Raw genomic sequence first — 18,518 nt, 5'->3', positions numbered from 1 at the left:
CGGGCTGAGCGCGACGGAGCGCTTCTAAGTATCGCCGCTCGCTCAGCCACTGTACAAACAATCCAGTTTTCCAGCGAGCATTTGATATGCCCCAGTGGCCCGGTAGGGACTCCAAATCATTTCAACAGTCTGGCTGGATCGGCTAAACATTTCCTTATCAGACTCAACACGGCGATTGCACAATGTTGAGAGACAAAGCTGCGTCTCTGGAGACGACGCTGAAGCGGAAAGCAGGCCCGGCGCGCGCGTTCGCTCATTTGCGCGCACAGAAACACTTCATCGCTCCAACAAGTGATATGTGGAGCAGAGAGCGGATCGACCCAAGATTTGGGGCAATTTAAGAGCAGCCGTGCAGGAATGTGTTGACAGCCTACAGGCTGCTGTCTGGTCTCATCAGAGGACAACAGACAGGGACAACCGTCCTCCCTGGCAGCCCCTGCCGAGTCTGTGCTCGGCCCAGTACGGGGGGGAGGGAGCTGGGCCAACAGGTCTGACTGATAACTGGGCCCTCGGCCCGGGAGACTACAGCTGGATGTCCCACAATGCATTCCAGCGCCACGGAGAGAGAGTGACAGAGAAGCCCCCGGGCCAACGCGGTGTCTGAAGGGCCAAATCACACACACACACACACACACACACACACACACACACACACACACACACACACACACACACACACACACACACACACACACACACACACACACACACACACACACACACACGGAGCTCTGTCAATTTGCGACAGAGGATCACTTAGGACAGAAAGAAAAGCAGTTTGTTTTTGCCGTCACATTGTGAGCAGCTGCAGATGCTGTGTGCAATCAAAACATATGTTTTGAGATTGTTAGACATGATATTTCCTCCTCACTGCACAAACTGTTTTTTAACTAGACGTCACTCAACAGTCGCAGCTCTGTGGATGCTGTCAGATGACAACTACAGGATGTGATCTCTACTTGAGACAGAGTTTTTTCCCGGTATTTTGGCTGGGGATGCAACTAATGATTATTTTCATTTTTGATAAATCTGCTTATTATATTCTGAATTAGCTGTTTGGTCTATAAAGTGTCAGAAAATGGGGAGAAATATGTGTTTCCCAAAGCCCTGATGCCCTTTATGGCCTCAAGAAGTAAAGAAACCAGAACATATTTGCCAGGATCAGACAATGTTGACTTTCTTTCCACTAGTTGGTGATTAATAAAATAGTTGAAATCTAAATCGATTGATTCAATGTTGCAGCTTTAATTTTAATTTAATTTTGCCCATAGCCCTGAGATGTCAGACAAAGACATGCAAAGTGCGTAGATAAGTTCACTTGAACCTTTGTCCGTCATCTGTCTTTGATAACCACCAGAGTGCATGATGTCATTTACAACGTATTCTTATGGCTCTTTTATGACATTCTGGTGAGAAAAATGCGACATAACTATGTGTTAAATGTCTTCGAATAAGCACGCCCCTCTCTGTCCGTCAAAACCGCAGCTCAACTGCTGGCCTTCAACCCGCGCAGCCTTCTCAGCCCGACTTATCCACACAGTCTGCCGTGATGAATGACGACCCGTTGGACTGCGTCTCGGCCAACAGAGCAGCCACGCTTCAAGGTCAGCTTAGAGGTTCAAATCCCCGCGTAAAGCCGACATTACTCGGCTATAAAACATGGTGCATTAGGCGCGTCGCGACGGTAATCTGCTGAAGGGCCGAGGGAGACGGATGGCCGCTCGGCTCGGCTGTAGAGCGCGGAAAGCTGCGACTTGAGGACTCCGGGCGGGATGCGAGGTTAGGCAAACGGCGTTGGAAAGAGCACGCCGCGCAGTGGCTCTGCGAGGGCCGTAGCGCGGGAGTAGCGACGAGAATAAGGGCCGGACATAAAAACGGGTACATGCTTGGAGTTGTCATGAGCCGGACTCCACTGTTAAACTGATGCCTGTGCATTCCATGTTTCATGCCATCACATTTAAGAGAGCCACTCCAGGGCAATTCCTGGACATTTTCCTCCTCATCTGTTTCATTTCACGCAGCCACGTCATTTTCGACTCTCTGCTGTTCAAGACGTCCCGGCGGCTCCGCCCCGCGCTCCGACTCCTCCGTCTGTTCTTCTGCAGAAGAGCGCCGTAAAGAAAAAAGAAAAAATATCCAGGCAGGCAGCTCCGGTTACTTCATCTGTCCTGATCATCTTTGTAAGAAAACAGATGAAATAAACGAGAGAGGTTGCCAGTGTCTTCGGCGCTCCAACATACCACAGTCCTAGTGACATCTGCTTAGGTAGTTGCTGCTCCACCACCTCGACTTACTTAGTTACTGTGGAATTTCTCCTCCGCTCGCTGAGCAAACGCGAGATTGAAATGCTTTTTATTTACAGTTCAGGACACGTTCCAAGTGCCTGTCCATGACGCAGTGATGTATTTTAAAGTCATTACCCGGCTTTGTGCATAGCGCGTTCTCTGTCCCCTTGGTGAGGCAGCAGCGCTCCTGGCAAACGGGAGAAGTGGCCTGGCCTTAAAAGTAAAAATTAAAAAAAAATACACAGTGAGAGACAGTGTGCTACAGCCAAGGAGGGCTTAGCTCAAACCAGAGCGCGACTCCTGGACACACAGACGAATCAAAGGCTTGGATTCTGAAGCTTCTCTGATGAGAAATGTGGTGCAAAATAAGGCAGAAGAGTCAGGATCAAAATGCTCAGAGTTTAAGGGGAGAGAGAGGGAGAGCTGATGTGGAGGCTGAGAAAAGATGAATGAATGTGCACCTTCACAGAAAGCTTTAAAAAAAATAAAAAAAACATGCTACAAAAGGAGCAGTGTGTGTCCGGTCTCCACAGAGGCCGCTGACTACGCTGTGTTTGCTTCCAGAAATACCCCACAGGCTTAAAATACACGCAGGAGAGAAAAAGTGAGGAAAAACACTAACACGGGTAAGAAATTGATATGAAGAAATTCCAACAAGGATGGACTGGAACCAAAACATAACATCCATCTTCATCTTCCTCAGACGAGAGGTCCAACCACTGCGAAGGATCACTGTTGAGGTCAAGGGTCAGACACCTTGGAGGCCTCTCAAGAATCCTTTATGAGTCAGTAATACAAACCGTATTGATGCTCTCTTCATGATCAAAGGGCACGCGAGAAGAACAATGGCCGAGCGTCAACGTGGAAGTACGAGGGAGGAGAGAGAAAAAAGCCTCACAAACGCTAATCCAGACACACTTCTGCAAGCAATGTCTGGCACAGAGAGAGGGAGAGAGCATGCAAGTGAGCGAAGGCTTGATAGATGGAGAGGTGGGCTGATGGAGGGAGAAAGAGAGGTCTGGAGATCACAGGGCTGGATAGTGTTTCTGTTTCGGAGTCCTGAGCTCAAGGCCTCTGGTTAATGTCCACTGCCCGGGAAACTTCAGGCCGGACCGGTTGGGGTTGACGATCTTTCTCCCGCTCCTGTTTCTATACCTCCCCACCGGAGCGGATCCGGTATCAGGCCTGCGTTAACCCACCAGGGCCCGATCACTTGGTCTGATCCAGAACACCTTGTCAACACGCCGTGGCCTGGTGGAGTAGAGCGAGTTAGGGAGACGGGAAGGGGGGCATCACAGACAAGACGTGCAGGGTTGCAACTAGAATAGCTGTGAAATGATATGTTTACTCAAAAAGCAGAAAGAGGAAAATGTGCCTTTTCTTCTGTTCCCGTAGGTCAGCTTACAAAGCGCTGGCTTGAGACCTGGTCGTGATGGCGTCAGGTCCTGGACATTGCACTGTGGTCCGTGAACAAGCCAGGATACGACAGCCTCATTCTTCATCAGGCCGCTTTGGGAACAACCAGCAAGTTTACACAGACCAAAATTCAATTCAATCCAGTGTCAGGACGGAGCAGATATTAGATACGACAGCATCCACTCGGCATTGCCATTAGTGGTAACTAAGTTTACACAAAGGGGAGAACTTTGAACACTCTTTCATCGTGGATCGACCGTTCCAAATGAATAATAATCTTATGTGGTGGTTAATCTACCAAAATGTAGACGGAAGGTCTGGCAAGGCTTTCAGACATTTGTTTTTTCTGTCGACACCAAGACTTTACGATGCCGTCGATAAGCCTCCCTTTGACAGAAATTCGATTAACTTTCTATAATCATTGACTACATGCAAACTAATACTACACTTATGCCAAATATTCTGAATTTGATACGAGTTGTGCAAACAGCATATTCTGTTTGGATAATCCAATCAAGGCCATCAGATATGCCGATAATAATATTAACGATACCTTTTATTTGTGTGGCGCTTTAAAAAAAAAGGTACTCAAGGAAAGTTTACATGGTGAAAAAAAATACCATTTAGGTTTTAGGAGCATTCTTTGGACATCTATAGAGTGATATATACAGTGCATGCAGATTGTAGCTCTCCGTTGGGGTTTGCTTGCTCGTTTACGGTCGGCTCCGTGCGTTGTACACAAACCAACGAGCCAACAGATTGCGAGGCTGAGGTAAAGATGTCAGAAGCTCAAATTCCTGATTGAAAGCAGGAAGACCTACTTTATTAAACATTATGAAAGACTTGGATATTAAGCGGTTTCTGGGTATAAGAAGGAAAAAACAAGTCCACCACACCAGCCGTGTTAAACTTTGGACGAACTCTTTTTTTTTTTTCTTCTTTTTTTAAATGCACCTCTGCACGTAAACTGGAATATAAGTGAAATATTTATTTTCATTTGCCATGTAATCCGCTTGGTAGGATTATTGGGTCTCATGCAAGATCCACACCTACGCATTTTTTCTTAAGTGGCTTGAAAGAGTGATTTAGGAGAACTTGCTGCGCTCCAATTTTCTCGCTCATTTACAAATCTCATGAGCACAGGCTCATTTACGCACAGGTGGCCTTCATCATGCTTACGCTGGTCATTTACACAGTTGGTTAAAGTTAGCTGCATTTGCAGAGTCTGACGTGGTATACTTGTACGACCCAGCCGTTTTTTTTTGAGCATGCATAAGTCAACGATTGTATGAGGCAATTAAAATTATTTTGGTCCTGGATCGGGGTCCTGCGCCACAACCGTGCATGAAGAGTGCGGCGACTGTGGCTCAGTGGTTAGAATTCCAGTCCGGCTCAGCTAATCCATGTTGTTGCGTCCTTGAGCAAGACACTTAACCCCGAATTGCTCCCCATTGCTGTGTCTACGGTGTATCGAGCAAAAATGTAAGTCCCTTTGGATAAAAGTGTCAGCTAAATGAAATGTAATGAGAGTCTTGAGGACACTGGCTCATAAACTGATTAGTGGGCAAATATGCCAATGCCCAGCAGAGATTTCACACTCGCCCAGCACCTTTCCTTGACCAAGACCCCATACAGAGCGGTCTGGTGCCTGGGCTCGCGTCTCATTTGTTGTGGAAAAGGCCTGGAGAATGTGACGGCTAATTAAGAACCAGCAGCAGATCCAATGGACGAAGGAGAGGAAGAGTGAGCGAGAGAGAGACCAGGGCAGCTGGCCAACAGCCATGACAGCCACATCATTTAGATCGGGGATACATTTCCTCCTAGCGCTCTTGGAGCAGGCAGCAGAGAGGCCCCTGACACCACCTCCATGGACGCCAGGTATTCTGTCAGGCCAGGAAAGAGCAGGACACAGTCACACTTGTGTACCTACTAAGGCGCTCTCGAGACACATGCAGCTAAAATCCACGTTGCAGGCTTTCCGTTGTGTTTTCAGCCTCTAACCGCAACAACATCACCAAGGGAAGTGGCATGTATCAATCAAGCACTCATTCATGTGATACATAGCAGCTAACGGGTTGGAAACAGGATTCTGAATGACTCAGGGCATTAAGCCAGGACAAACACATTTGACTTAATGAATCAGATCGATTTAAGGACATTTGAGGTTGTCACTTCCACATATCCTTTTGTGGAGACTACCTATAAAGCCCCAGGTGAGCCCATGATGTCTTCAGGCAGTTCTCGGGCCATTTGGGAGCCATAAATACACTTTATGGCGCCATGAACCTAATTTTCCATATTTTGTGTATCGCTCCTATGCTCCATATCCTATTAAGATTGGCTTTGTATAGTGTAGACCTTCTGGTTTTACTTTGAGTCCCTTTTTTTTTTGCTAAGGAATACAAAATCGGGGTCAACTAAAGTGACCTGGAATAATGGTTGTGGGATTGCTCCAGAGATTTACCTTGATTACCAATGCAGACATCTGACTAATAGAAATGAGTACTGGTAGATATGCAGGCCTCTCCTCGTTTTCACTGCCCCCCTGCTGTAGAAATGGTTCAAAGCAGTGCTGTTAAAGTTTATTCAGTAGTGCAAAAGACAGTCCCGAGTATGGCCCGTTGATTGAGGAGTTTTTCCTCTTCCTTTCCCCTGTCCCTATCACAACCTTGCCTTTGGCTTCATCCATCGTCTGTTCATCGAGCTCTTCTGGCTCAGTTCAGAGGCGCTTGTTTGTGGACATTGAGCATGATCTTTCGACTTTATGCTGTAGTCAACCATTAAACTCCTATGAAAATATTTGGACGGTAGCCTAAGCACGGAGTATAAAATTGCAAGGAAGGGGGATTTATTTTGGATTCAACTGAGGTTTTCAAACCGTAAATAACCACCCGACTTGTGTCAGAAACAATATTTTCTGGAAACAAATCTAGAATCTGCACAATGCTCTTTAATTTACAATCACTACCGTACCAAATAAGAAAAGAAGAGTCTACTCTGAGTTGACTGGGAGGTGACATGAATATGAAGGTTATCTCTTGTTCAGGATGGAAGCTCGCTTCTCCAAAGCAGCCTGCAGGTATTTGCCTAACTCCCCGCGAGGGTTCCTATTCCCCCAAAATAATAAATACAGACATCAGAGGCGACCAGTGCGCAGAACGTGCTGACCACAGACAGTACGAGTGGATCTCTGAGGTGGTATAGGTTTACAGGCTCGGTCCTGAACCAGACTATTAGAAAGGTTTTATTAGTGCGCACAGGGTTTGGGGCTTAAATGAGTCACAGAGAGCCGTTCCAGCAGGGTGAGAGGTTTAGGACAATTTCATTTTTGTGATATTCCTTGTGTAAAGGGGACCTGGAGCATGGTATGTTTTGACGTGTGGAAAGGATAAGATAAGTGCCCAAAGGGCAAGTCTACGGCTGTCGTCAAGGAGTAGAGCGAACGGACATTACCGGGTGAGTCATAGAGCTTGGAGGGCTACCCAGAGTGCGATCCAGTTATTCATGGGATCCAAAGTCTGGTACTCAAGGAATACAGTCCAGTTTGTCTGAAAATGTGCTCATTTACCAAAAATAGCTGAAACTTTCCACTTGGGCACAAGCGTCAGCTGCAGCACCTTTACATGTCATTAAAGGCCTGCAGCACTGAAGAACAAACTGGCAAGCTCGCATCAATGTTGCTGTGCAACAAAGTTGAAAGTGCCAAGCCTATTAGCAACTAACAGGAGCAGCATTTAAGGGAAAACTGACTGACCACAAAATGAGGGATCTTGGGGCCTGGCTAAAGGCCTGCTGACAGAAACTTGGTCTTTAAAGAGAGCCCCACCTGAGGCAGGTGGAAATTGAATATTGTATTATATTTCCTGTGGCTTTTTTTGTGGAGCTGGAACTTGGCAGCAGAACAGTGAGAGTGGAATTTATAGAAAGCACACTCGAAGTAACTCTCTTTAATTGAACGGAGGGGAACTGTCCGCGTCGTTTTAGCTATGCTAGCTATACACGCCAGCCCTCGCATTACATGTCAGCTCTGACGCCGCACCGATGAAAAGTCTGCAAAATGAGGCGAAGTTGCGAGCCACGGGCCCCGCTGAAAGACGATATTAGAAAATATTTGCTTCATCTCCGTGACATAATAGGATTAGGAGAGACGTGAGAGGCTGTCCCAACCATCTGACGAGGGCAGGTGAGGGGAGAAGGAAAGAAGTCTGGTTTAGGTCTTCATGTAGGTCGACATTCTGGTGTCTCTTTCCATCTTTGACGCCTCTTCCTCTCGTCCTTCTCTCTCCCCCAAGACAGACTGACCAGTAACTGATGCTTCATAATTACCCAGGTGAGGCTTGATCGTTTCCATATGAGCGACCTGGGTTGCCGAGTCTGTCAGATTAACATGACGTGTGTGTGTTTTCTCTTTGCTGTTTAGCTATTCCCAAAGTATCCCCTTCACAGCCGTGTGGAATAAAAGGTGGAATCTGTGGAGATTTTTGGCGGCGGGGCTTTAGAGGAAGGGGACAATTAAGGTTTTATTAATGGTGTGCCACTGACGCTAGCCATGTTCACCTGAAGCTGGTCCCTGCTGTAAGGCGAGATGGTTGTTCTGTACTTCTGTGTGTTTCAATGTCTGCCTGTCTGTCCATTTGGCTCACGGGCTGACAGGCTGGCTCACGTCTCCGTACCAAGTAGAAAGCAGAGGAAACACATAGTTCTGCTTGTCTGGTCCGGGGCAGTTTCCACTTATGCCTCCACGTTAATGATAAGAGACGCTAAAAGCAGCTCGGTTTCTCTCCATTGAATTAAACAGAAGAGGAAGAAAAAAATGGTCAAAACATGCACTGTGGTGAGGAAATAGTGTGGTTCTTTGAAGTTTCACTGACGTATTTGATCATTTTGTGGCTGCGATGGCGAGACGTGACTGTTGCTGTATCGTATTGGCGGTATTTGTTCTGCCACGGTAGCAACAGTGAATTAGGTCACATTAGCTTGAACCTAATACTTACTGAATGGAGGCTCCAAGCTGAGAGCCACTCACCATCTAGCTGGCACATGAACAAAGTGGGATTCAAATATTCGAATGGCTTTTAGGGAGTTGATCATTGACCATTCAGCTCTTCTTACATGCATACAAAACACACACCTGACATTTCAGCTTTTGACCATCATTAAACTCAATGTGTTGACCTTTGTAAGCAGTTTTAACAAAAGTTTGAGAAACTACTTCCAAGATCCCACCACCCTGTTGCCACTGGTATGGTTGGTATTGCTGAGACATCCTTTTCTTCCTGTAAATCCACCCATCCAAAAAGGCACTTACCAAACACACCCTCTCTTTAGCTACTTTCTCCAGCTCCACCTGAGGGCTTTTAGGGCGTTCCTAGGTCAGATGGGATAACTAATCCCTCACGCTCTGTGGCCTGGTTTGGGGGCTCCCCCCATATGTGTGTGTGAAACCTGATATGACTCCCAATGGAGAAGAGCAGTGGTGCAGCTATTTAACTCATAGGTGAGCCTGTGAACACTGTGCAAAGAAAACCAAATGTGATGACTTCACTACTCAAAGACTGGTCGGTAAAATGAGTTTGTCCATGTTTGGCTCCCTTTGCCTCATTTCTACTGATGCCGCACTGACCATCTTACTCTAACCGTTCCTCTTTGTGTACCTTTTGATAATTTGTGTGTCCGCTTGTGATGTAAGGACAATTTATTCTGAAGATTGATGCAAAGCTTTCTTCAGACCAGGTAAAGAGCCTGTGAGGACATGGCACTCCAGTTTCAACAGCACTGACAGGTCAACCCCTTTGAGTTGCTCTCGCAAGTTTAGCCAGGTATAATCAGGGGTGTTTAGAGGGCGAGGTGAATTGAATGCTCCACCCTTATGTCTGGCTAACCATCACAGAAACATGATGCCACCTTCACTAGCATCACTCTCTATGCCCCACAGTACGCTGTGTTTTCTTTGGGGCCGGCGAGAATGAGAGCCTGAACATGGGCAGGCCCTGCCCATCATTATCCTTGTTCAAGAGGCCTTATTCTTTAGCCATCCATAACAATCCCGGCATCAAATGAAACCCGTCTGGTTTCCTTAACACCCGACATTGGGGTTTTGCTTAAGCGTCTGAGGTATGCCATAATTCAGGCACTTTTACACGCTCACATCGGCGCATTACAACCCTGGATCCTGAACAAACATGCTTACACAAAAAAAAGATTTCCTCCCAAAGGGAGGGGATGAAAATTATGTCAATGTTTCTCTCCCAATCGTCTCTGTGACATAATGACTCTGGCTGGAGAGAAAGAGAGACCACCAAAGGGGGGAATATTTCATGCCAGCACATGAGAAAAGTGCTGGGCAATCTTTCAAAATGGAGACCATATACAAAGGACACAGTCAAATGTAGCTCCAACCATCAGAGACGTTTTCTTTGTAAATTGAGCAATAAAGCATTCTCAGTTACATCAGTGAACCAGAGGAAGAGCTGAAGCAGTGGTTACATGTATTTGCTGGTTGAATAGTGACTGACAAACAATCGGATTCAAAGCACAAAAGCCCTACTGTTCCCTTTCCAGTAGCAGGAGAAGAGGAAGAAGGAGGCTGGCTGCCAATTGCAGAGGATCCCAAGTGAAAATGAGGTTAGGGCAGACAGACAGAATGTGTTACATTCATTACCTCCGCCTGTCTGCGAGCGTATGAAGATATGAAGTGTGCTCATCCTCTCCACAAACTCTGCAGCTATCCAGTTTAACAGGCAGTAACCGGACCACAGGCCCGCTCACGCTGGCAGAGGCTGAGTGAGAAGATCTGGGTGGGTAGGCTGTGGGAATGACAATAAACTGAGCGATGTATGAATGAGCCCGCACGGAAGGAGGTTGAATGAAGCGGGATCCTGCAAAAGGTGCAAGCGTGCGTTTTCATGTGAAGAGGAGAGGTCGGATCAGAGGTGGGGGTCGCTGGAGACAGAGTCTGTAACGACGGGTAACAGAGACCGAGACGCAGATTTATGGAGATTCCTCTTCCAGTGGTGAAATAGATATTGTCTGTCTGAACGGAGACTCTTATAACTTTATATATATATATATATATATATATATATATATATATATATATATATATATATATATATATATATATATAGAGAGAGAGAGATATAGAGATATATAGAGAGAGAGAGAGAGAGAGAGAGAGAGTACTAGCGATACTGTAAAGTAGCTGAAGAACATCTCCTGTACACCTGTAAGCCAACACACAACTCTTAAAAAAAAGAGCTGCCCTGTTTTCAATTTACCTTGACCAGCGATCGGAGGCTTTTCTCCCCAAACATGTCCTGGAGGAAGGTGTTGTCCTCCGGGCGGCTGACATGGGGCTGCAGCTGGGAGGGCAGAGCCGCCAGCAGCTCATACAGACCTGTGGACGGGGATATGGAGAAGGAGGGGGGCAGAGAGTCAGCATGGCAGTGCGAGGAATTAGTGCATGCACAGTCACACGCGAAAAAACACATGCATAGAAACAGATGTGCATACATCTGTAGTTTAATAATACATAGCAGAGCATAACTGCTGTACGTGTGCAGGAATACATATGGGCAGTCAAGACAAGACAACGCCAAGCATCTGTAAACATACACATGAATGCCTACACTTCTATAGGCTCACACGCGTCATTTTCATCTCTTCTTTGTATTTTTTTGTGGGACCAATACGCACAAAAATTAAATATGCACCTGAAAGTATGACAAACTTTATGCGTCTCTTTTGCTCGTCCCTGGAACGAGAAGGAAACTTAGGAGGCAATAAAGCATTTCCCCCCGGCCTCTACTTCCCACCATTGTCTCGGCCTTTCCTGTTGGTTGAGGAAGACTTCTGTCCTGTGTCCAATCAGAAACAACCATGAAACACACATGTGGGGCCACTAGAATTTCTTTTTGATCAGTGTAAAACTTCAATATTAACCTCCAGTTAGATGAACTCTAAACAGATGGCACACATGCCTCGGGAGGCTTCCCATCCACACATCCTTTAAGCCTGCAAACAATCAATCTCTGGAGTAACGTGCACGTGAGTTTGCTAAACAGAAGTTTTGGAAGAAGTACTAAGGATGAACTCTGTGTGGCTGATGTCAGTATTTTAGATATTTAAATACAAAATATCATTTTTTTGGCGTTTGCACTTGTATTTAATCCGGTGTTTGCATGAAGAAGAAGAAACTAATACTCCTACATGAAATTTGGTCCCTTCGTTCAACCCATCGGGAGCAACTTGGGACCGTTGGGCTACTGAAAAGCACCCGGGGAGCAACTAGTGGTTCAGTGTCTTGCTCATAGACACTTCGATATGCAAACTATGGGGAGACTGGGATATCGAACCGGCGACTTTGCGGTTTCAGAACGACAACTTATCCCAAGGAGCTCCAGCCGCCCCGCTTCCTGGTGACGGTGGCAGAAACAGAGGGCAACAGCTGAATCTGAAACCCTTCAGAACGACACATGCTGAAATCTGCAAGTCCTTTCGAGGTTGTACCGACCCGGCTTACAAAAGATTATTATTTCAAATTCAGTTTACAGAGAACCGGAGTGGGGAGATGATGGTTTCAAGGTTAAGCCGAGGAGAGGAAGTGAAGCACAAAACCAGCGTGTGAGCGAAGGCCCTTCAAAAGAGAACAGAGTCTTGGAGCAGAACCGATGGGGAGTAGCAGCAGATATACATGTGTACCGCTCTGTTCTGGTCCTCGGGGCCGCTGGGATCCACAAAACTAGCGGACAATTTCAAAAGGTCAGAACCGTACAGAGTGCCGTCAAGCTGGGTTGTTTGCATCAAAGACCCCTTTATGAATGCCCCATTAAAAAGCCCCCACCTCCTCCTCTAGCTTCAAACTCATCAAAACACAACCACCACGCAGTGGTTGAAACCGCTTTGAAAATGCTACCGATCATGTGAAGAAATTCCAAACACATTTACGGCGGAGCCATCGAAATGTCAAAACAAACTTGAGCGGCTTGGCTACCTCTCTGAGAGTGTCTTTCATCAGAGGACGGAGAGAGGGGAAGAAGAAGAAGAAGTAGTAGAAGAAGAAGTAGAAGAAGAAGAAGTAGAAGAAGAAGAAGTAGAAGTAGAAGTAGAAGTCCCACACAACCGGAGTAATTCGGAGCTGAATGATTGATTGAAAACAATGGTTGACGTCGTTGGCCAGATGAATGACTGGCTGACTGAACTGGCGGGCTCTCTGACTTGGTTAGAGCAAGTGTGTGCTGGCAGCTCCGGCGGCTTGGCGGGAGAGGCTAAGGCTGACTAACTTAGCTCATGGCATGTTATGTCATGTGCTGCTGCTGCTGCTGCTGGGCAGTCAGATGGATGGAGTGTCATGTGCCACTCTCAACCCTGTGCTTTCCATTTCGGACGAAGGGTTTTTGGCAATCTTCGAGCAGAAGCACAGGATGCGTCAAGCCGATATTTCCAACCCTGTTCCCCATGTCACAACACGGACTCTGTGCCGCGTTAGCGCCTCATGCCTCACCGCTACGACAGCTCTGTGGTGAAGAAGGGAGGCGAGGGAAAATGCCACTGGAAGACAAGAGAGGGGCTTTACACAGGACACATGTGCACCAGCCATCACAGCGACCCTTTAAAGCTTAGTGTGTGATATTGTCCCCCGTATGTGATCATCCAACGGTTGAGGTTCTGTGGTCAACCTCACTCATTTACAACTCAGAACATCTATATATATACACATCTAAATATATATATACACATCTAAATATATATATATATATATATATATATATATATATATATATATATATATATATATATACACACACACACACACATCTAAATATATAGATAGATAGATAGATAGATAGATAGATAGATAGATAGATGTATACATACATACATACATACATACATACATACATACATACATACATAGTTGTAGACATGAGATGAGGGCTGTAGGAAGGGCGGTAAAAGTAAGAGTGTGTGTGTGTGCATGTGTGTGTGTGTGTGGAAGGAGATATGGTAATGTCATTACTATTGGCCGCGGTGAGATACCAGTAGGAGGGGATGAAGGGAGCGAGGGAGGGAATGAGGAAAGGAGAGAGCAAGAGTCCCTAAGCATTTTTCTCCCCAGGTCCGACGTCTCTCCGCCTGTCTACACTCTCAATGATTCAACTCTTTATTCCTTCTGACAACAAATCCTCCCTATTCATGCTGGGTAAACCTAAACAACATGTGCAATATGCGGCAATCATGAGAAACACAGGAATAATCGACATAACGGGAAAAAATGGATGAAAAGACAAGCTTCCACTGCGCTCGCCTTCTGGGGTCACTGTGTCAGGCTGAACCCTGTGAACCAGAGAGAAATCCGGTTTCAAACAACAACAGAAAATGAGCTGCAGCGGAGCCAAGAGCTAAACAAGGACTCTGCAAAGCTGAAATTAAATGTAAGAATGTACGACTGGACAGGCGAGGAGGAGAAATGGAGGGAGAGAAAGGAAATGAGCCAAAGAGTGACCACACTGGTGGTAAAAATCACTGTGTGGACACTATAAAAAGTGGAAACGAGACCTAAATCCAGTGCCAGATGTATGGACACATACGTATTGGTCTGAAACATCAGAAACCATGTCCAGCGCAAACACTGGGAGACAAAATGAGAGAGGGGGGAAGAAGAAGAAGAAAGCGAACGAGATTGCGCCAACCCTTCACCGCTAAAGGGTGGACCGACTTGTTTCTTGCAGGGCTGGTCTGGCTTCATTGGGTTTGTTTTGGCCGGACTATTCTGGACCCTCTCGTGCGGCGGCTGTGTGTGTAGCGGACCTGGCAGGGTCCTGTAGTGGACCACGAGGTTCTGTTGTGGCTAGTGCTGGCCCAGCCCTGCCCAGAGGTCCAGAGGACCGGCATGATGTTGCGCCGGATGGCCGAAACAGCCTTCAGAGAAACCGGAGAGGCCAGGGCCCCAAGAAGCTTCCCGTACGGAGGAAGTGACCACTTTAACTGCCAAACAGCACTTCCCCTCTCACGCCTACACCTCCACAGCAGTTAAAGAAAATAACTGTGTTTTTCACGGATGCCTTTTATGTAAAACACACAAATCTCAGTCGATGAAATGCATTGAACATGAAATGCATCAAATTGCTCGTCACACGGGTCAACACGGGGGTTTCTAGGGCAAAGCAAGATGAGGAAATTACAGGGATTAATCCACCAACACAGGGTTCGTATGGGTTCTAAAATATGACCCTCGGCATGACATGTAATTTAGGCGCCGTTTACTTACGAGGCAGACTGGGCCACATGGGCTGCTGAGACAAATTTATCAGTCTGTCCATAACTTTACATGTTGGGGGACCCCACTTCCATCTTGTAACCGAGCTACACACAGAAAGACAAACTGTCTGGTGAAAATGAACTTGTTCGGAAACAGGAAATGAGCGCTGGGTTTTCGACTCGGGTTCCTCCCCCCTGCACTTTCTCCGAGGTGCCGAATGAGTTATTGACCTCCCTCATATATCATTCAGGGATACATTTAGAGACTCGGCAGACTGCCGGGGGAAGAGAGTTGTGACAACACGTGGGAGCTTTCTTCGCAGCTCCGCATTATAAACCCGGCATTGTGTACACGCGAGGGCCTTGTGTACAGACAAACGGTGGCAGACCACGGGTGGCGGGAAGAGAAGCAGCTGCAGACTTTGTCGCCTAATCCACTCAGGGTCTGATTTACCCCCTCACTCTCCATCCCAGAGTGGAGGAAAGGCAGACGGAGACAGAGCAGCGACGGGAAAACCAATGAAAGCCAGGATCAGTGAATGAACGCGGCGTCTGCGATACATACCGACATAAACAACATCTGATTAAAGCGTGTGTGCAGACAGAAGAAGAGAGATGACACTATTGGACAAAGGAACACTGGGGAGTGACGGCTTTCTGCAACAGCAAGAAATAACAATTACGGCGATGATGACTCCTGCACCAGTGTAAACAAGTTCTCCCCCGAAGGGAGAAAGTCGAGACAGACAGTGGGCGGGAAGATGGATTTAACTCGAGTCAGGTGCCAAACAAAAGGAGAAGTGTTTAGGGCCCCATGTTCACGGCCAACACAGGACTGATATGTCATCAGCCCACGGCCCCCATACCGCTTCTGTCCCGTCCTGAAGGCTACCAGCGCCTGACCCCTTTTTAAAAAGGGAGCTGGAGCAGGGAAAAGCACAGCACTGGTTGTCTGGATTAAGCGGCCATGCCACTGTTGCGGCCTCACCTTCCAGACATCAAATTACATAGAATTACACGACGCATTAGCGGCGCAGACGCTGTGATCTTTAAACATAACTTACAATGAGTCCAGCAGCGTTCTACTTGGGATATAACCGTAAAAGAGGCGTAATATATAAGGCTGGCCCATGAACGCAACAGCAGGAATTCGTGCTCCGTTCAAGCCCACAAGCCTCCCATTACCGGCTCCAAAGACTTAACCGCTTCTCATTAAAAAAAGGTCAGGGTACTGAGCCCTCCAATACCATCTTCAATGATATTTAAGCAGCCTCTGACTAGCTCCATCATTTGGGAGGGGTAAAAAAAAAAAAAAAAGAAGGGGAAAAAAAAAAAAGAGCGAGTGGCTTTTGCAAGATGTTGGTTAGAGCTCCACGGCATGGAAAAATGACTTCAGCGAGCACAGTGGGCCGGTCCAGGTGCAATCAGCCGTCACTCTGATCATATATCGACTGTTTCACTACCGCAGGCTGAACTCTGCCTGTGTCGTTTCAGGGCCTACAAAGACGCCGCGGTGCTTGCTGAGATCATGCTTCATTCAGGGGGAGCAAAAACAACCCCCAGGTTGCAGGACCTTATCAAACGTTGCATTTCAGAGCCAGGCTGAGCCAAGCTTTTCAAAAAAGGCATTTACTTTATTTCATCCCATTTTCAACATGCCATTGAGTATCACGTAGCAAGTGCCCCGCCCGTCCTCTGCTCCATGCTTCGTCACACCTTTACGCTTCAAAGGGCTGTCAGCACATTGGAAACAGAGCTCGGGACAAAAGTACAAGTCCAATCAGCATAATTGAATGCATATAGTTTAGTCTGCAGGATCCCTCAGCGAGCCAGCAGTGTTTTCGGCTACAACGGTTCTAACGATCACACCGCAGACAAGTGAGGCTTGAGTGGAAGCACCTGCATCGTGGCTGGAACTTCGTATCTTGTCCAGGAGTAAATAAACTTCCCTCCAACTCACAAATGATATACAACGTAAGGAAAGATGGAAAGGGAGACAAATTGATAATGGAGGAAAGACGAAAAAGTTAGGATTATCTATCTGGGCAGACAAAAAGACGATGACAGAGACCGAATGGTGGATAAAGACTGATATATGAGATGCGGAGGATGGAGTGCCAGTCGGTTGGATGCCAGCATGGAAGGTCCTGATGTCTGTGGGGAGGCCGAGTTTGGCAGTGGCCGTCCAGAACTTCTTTCTCCTCCGATGGAGATGAAAGGCTGACGTTTGGCCCAGCCCAAGCGAGCTAAGCTTAGACTCCCTCTAACACGGTACACAAAACACAGACGCCACAACAACCTAGCCCCGTCCAAATGACCTGCCACCTCTGTTTATGGTGGCAATGAAACAGCGGCAGACTCCCTGGCTCGGGCCCACATGTTCTGTCCAAAGCCGTGGCCAGCTACTTATTTTTCAGCGAGTCTTCCAGGGACATCAGGGGCGGGCGAGCCAATACCACCTGAAAGGCTTCATTTTTTAATCATACACTAATGGCGGTGCAAATTCGTGGTTGGAATTTGCACTCTAAATCTTTCGCCGTCTCACTCTCAAAGTCGCAGGCTATTACTCAACATCCCACTGCCTGGTTGTCAGACAGCGCACACGGCCTGTAAAGCTGTTTTCAGGTTCTTTATAATGCAAGTGAGCATGTAATGCCCGCCAGTGACCGATTTAGTAGCCTGTGTGCCTTGGATGGGAAGAGTGGAGGATGTCATCCTACCTCAACAGAAAGAGAAAGAACTCTTCGTATTCAAACAAATAAAAGTCAACGTTCCTCACTCTCAGTTGGTTTCTTTTCTTTTACATCTGCTTCCTTTGCCTGTGTTTTTTATTTTTTTGCTAGAATGATGTGGAAATTTTTGTTCTGATGTAACTGGAAACAGGGAGCTCTTCCAGTGGCAACAAATCGTTGTGTTTCAGTACTGTATCACCGCGGCACAGGGCCGGCTACTGGCCAGGGACCACGACAAATGGAAGCTCCCAGAGGAACGCCCCCCCACCCATCCACCACCACCACCACCACCACCACTACAGGCAAAAGGCAAAGCCCCCCCCCTCCAACCTCCTCCTATGACGAGGCCAGATGCTCTGGATTCTTGACATCAGGATGGAAAAAGTAAGTTTATCTCGACAGAGAAAAAAAACAACAATATGACCATATTCCTAGATCTCATAAGATTCAGAGATCAGTGTTTCTGTGTATGCATTTTATCCTACACAGGGAAGTGCCTCACCATAGGAGGGTCTGCATCTCATTACTGAGAATCATTATGGAGCCATCACCTTTTCCAAAAAGGGGGAGTTCAAGATTGGAGAGGATAAGATGGCTGGAATCGCTCATCTAACGCTCCCGCACAAACATGCACACATGGAGCCAGTAAGTTATTAGCGTATCTGGTAAAAGCGTTGTCCCATCGCAAGATTTCCATGTGTAGTCTTTCATGCGAGTGTCGCCCACCTCCTCCGCAGCTGTGCATGGCTGAACCACCCTTATCTTTAAATGCAGCGCGGGGGCCGTAAACCTTGATAGAACACGCAGGTACGGCTTGGAATAACAC

The 18,518-nt window shown here is 47.0% G+C and overlaps 1 protein-coding gene across 2 annotated transcripts in view; it reads right to left on the bottom strand.

Annotated features, from left to right (window-relative positions):
• The window catches only part of mpp7a (MAGUK p55 scaffold protein 7a), a 119,046-nt gene that overhangs the window by 69,833 nt on the left and 30,695 nt on the right, over positions 1–18,518 (bottom strand). For both annotated transcript variants that reach the window (XM_068582053.1, XM_068582054.1), the window contains exon 3: positions 10,979–11,097. In XM_068582053.1, coding sequence (XP_068438154.1) covers positions 10,979–11,097 — 119 coding nt within the window. The remainder of the gene's footprint in view (positions 1–10,978; positions 11,098–18,518) is intronic.

This window comes from Clinocottus analis, unplaced genomic scaffold, assembly GCF_023055335.1.
Source record: "Clinocottus analis isolate CAN_PGR_092001 unplaced genomic scaffold, fCliAna1.0.p SCAF_18, whole genome shotgun sequence".
Classification (NCBI taxonomy): domain Eukaryota; kingdom Metazoa; phylum Chordata; class Actinopteri; order Perciformes; family Cottidae; genus Clinocottus; species Clinocottus analis.
Note: the sequence above shows the minus strand (reverse complement) of the source record. Positions and strands in the feature narration are given on the sequence as shown.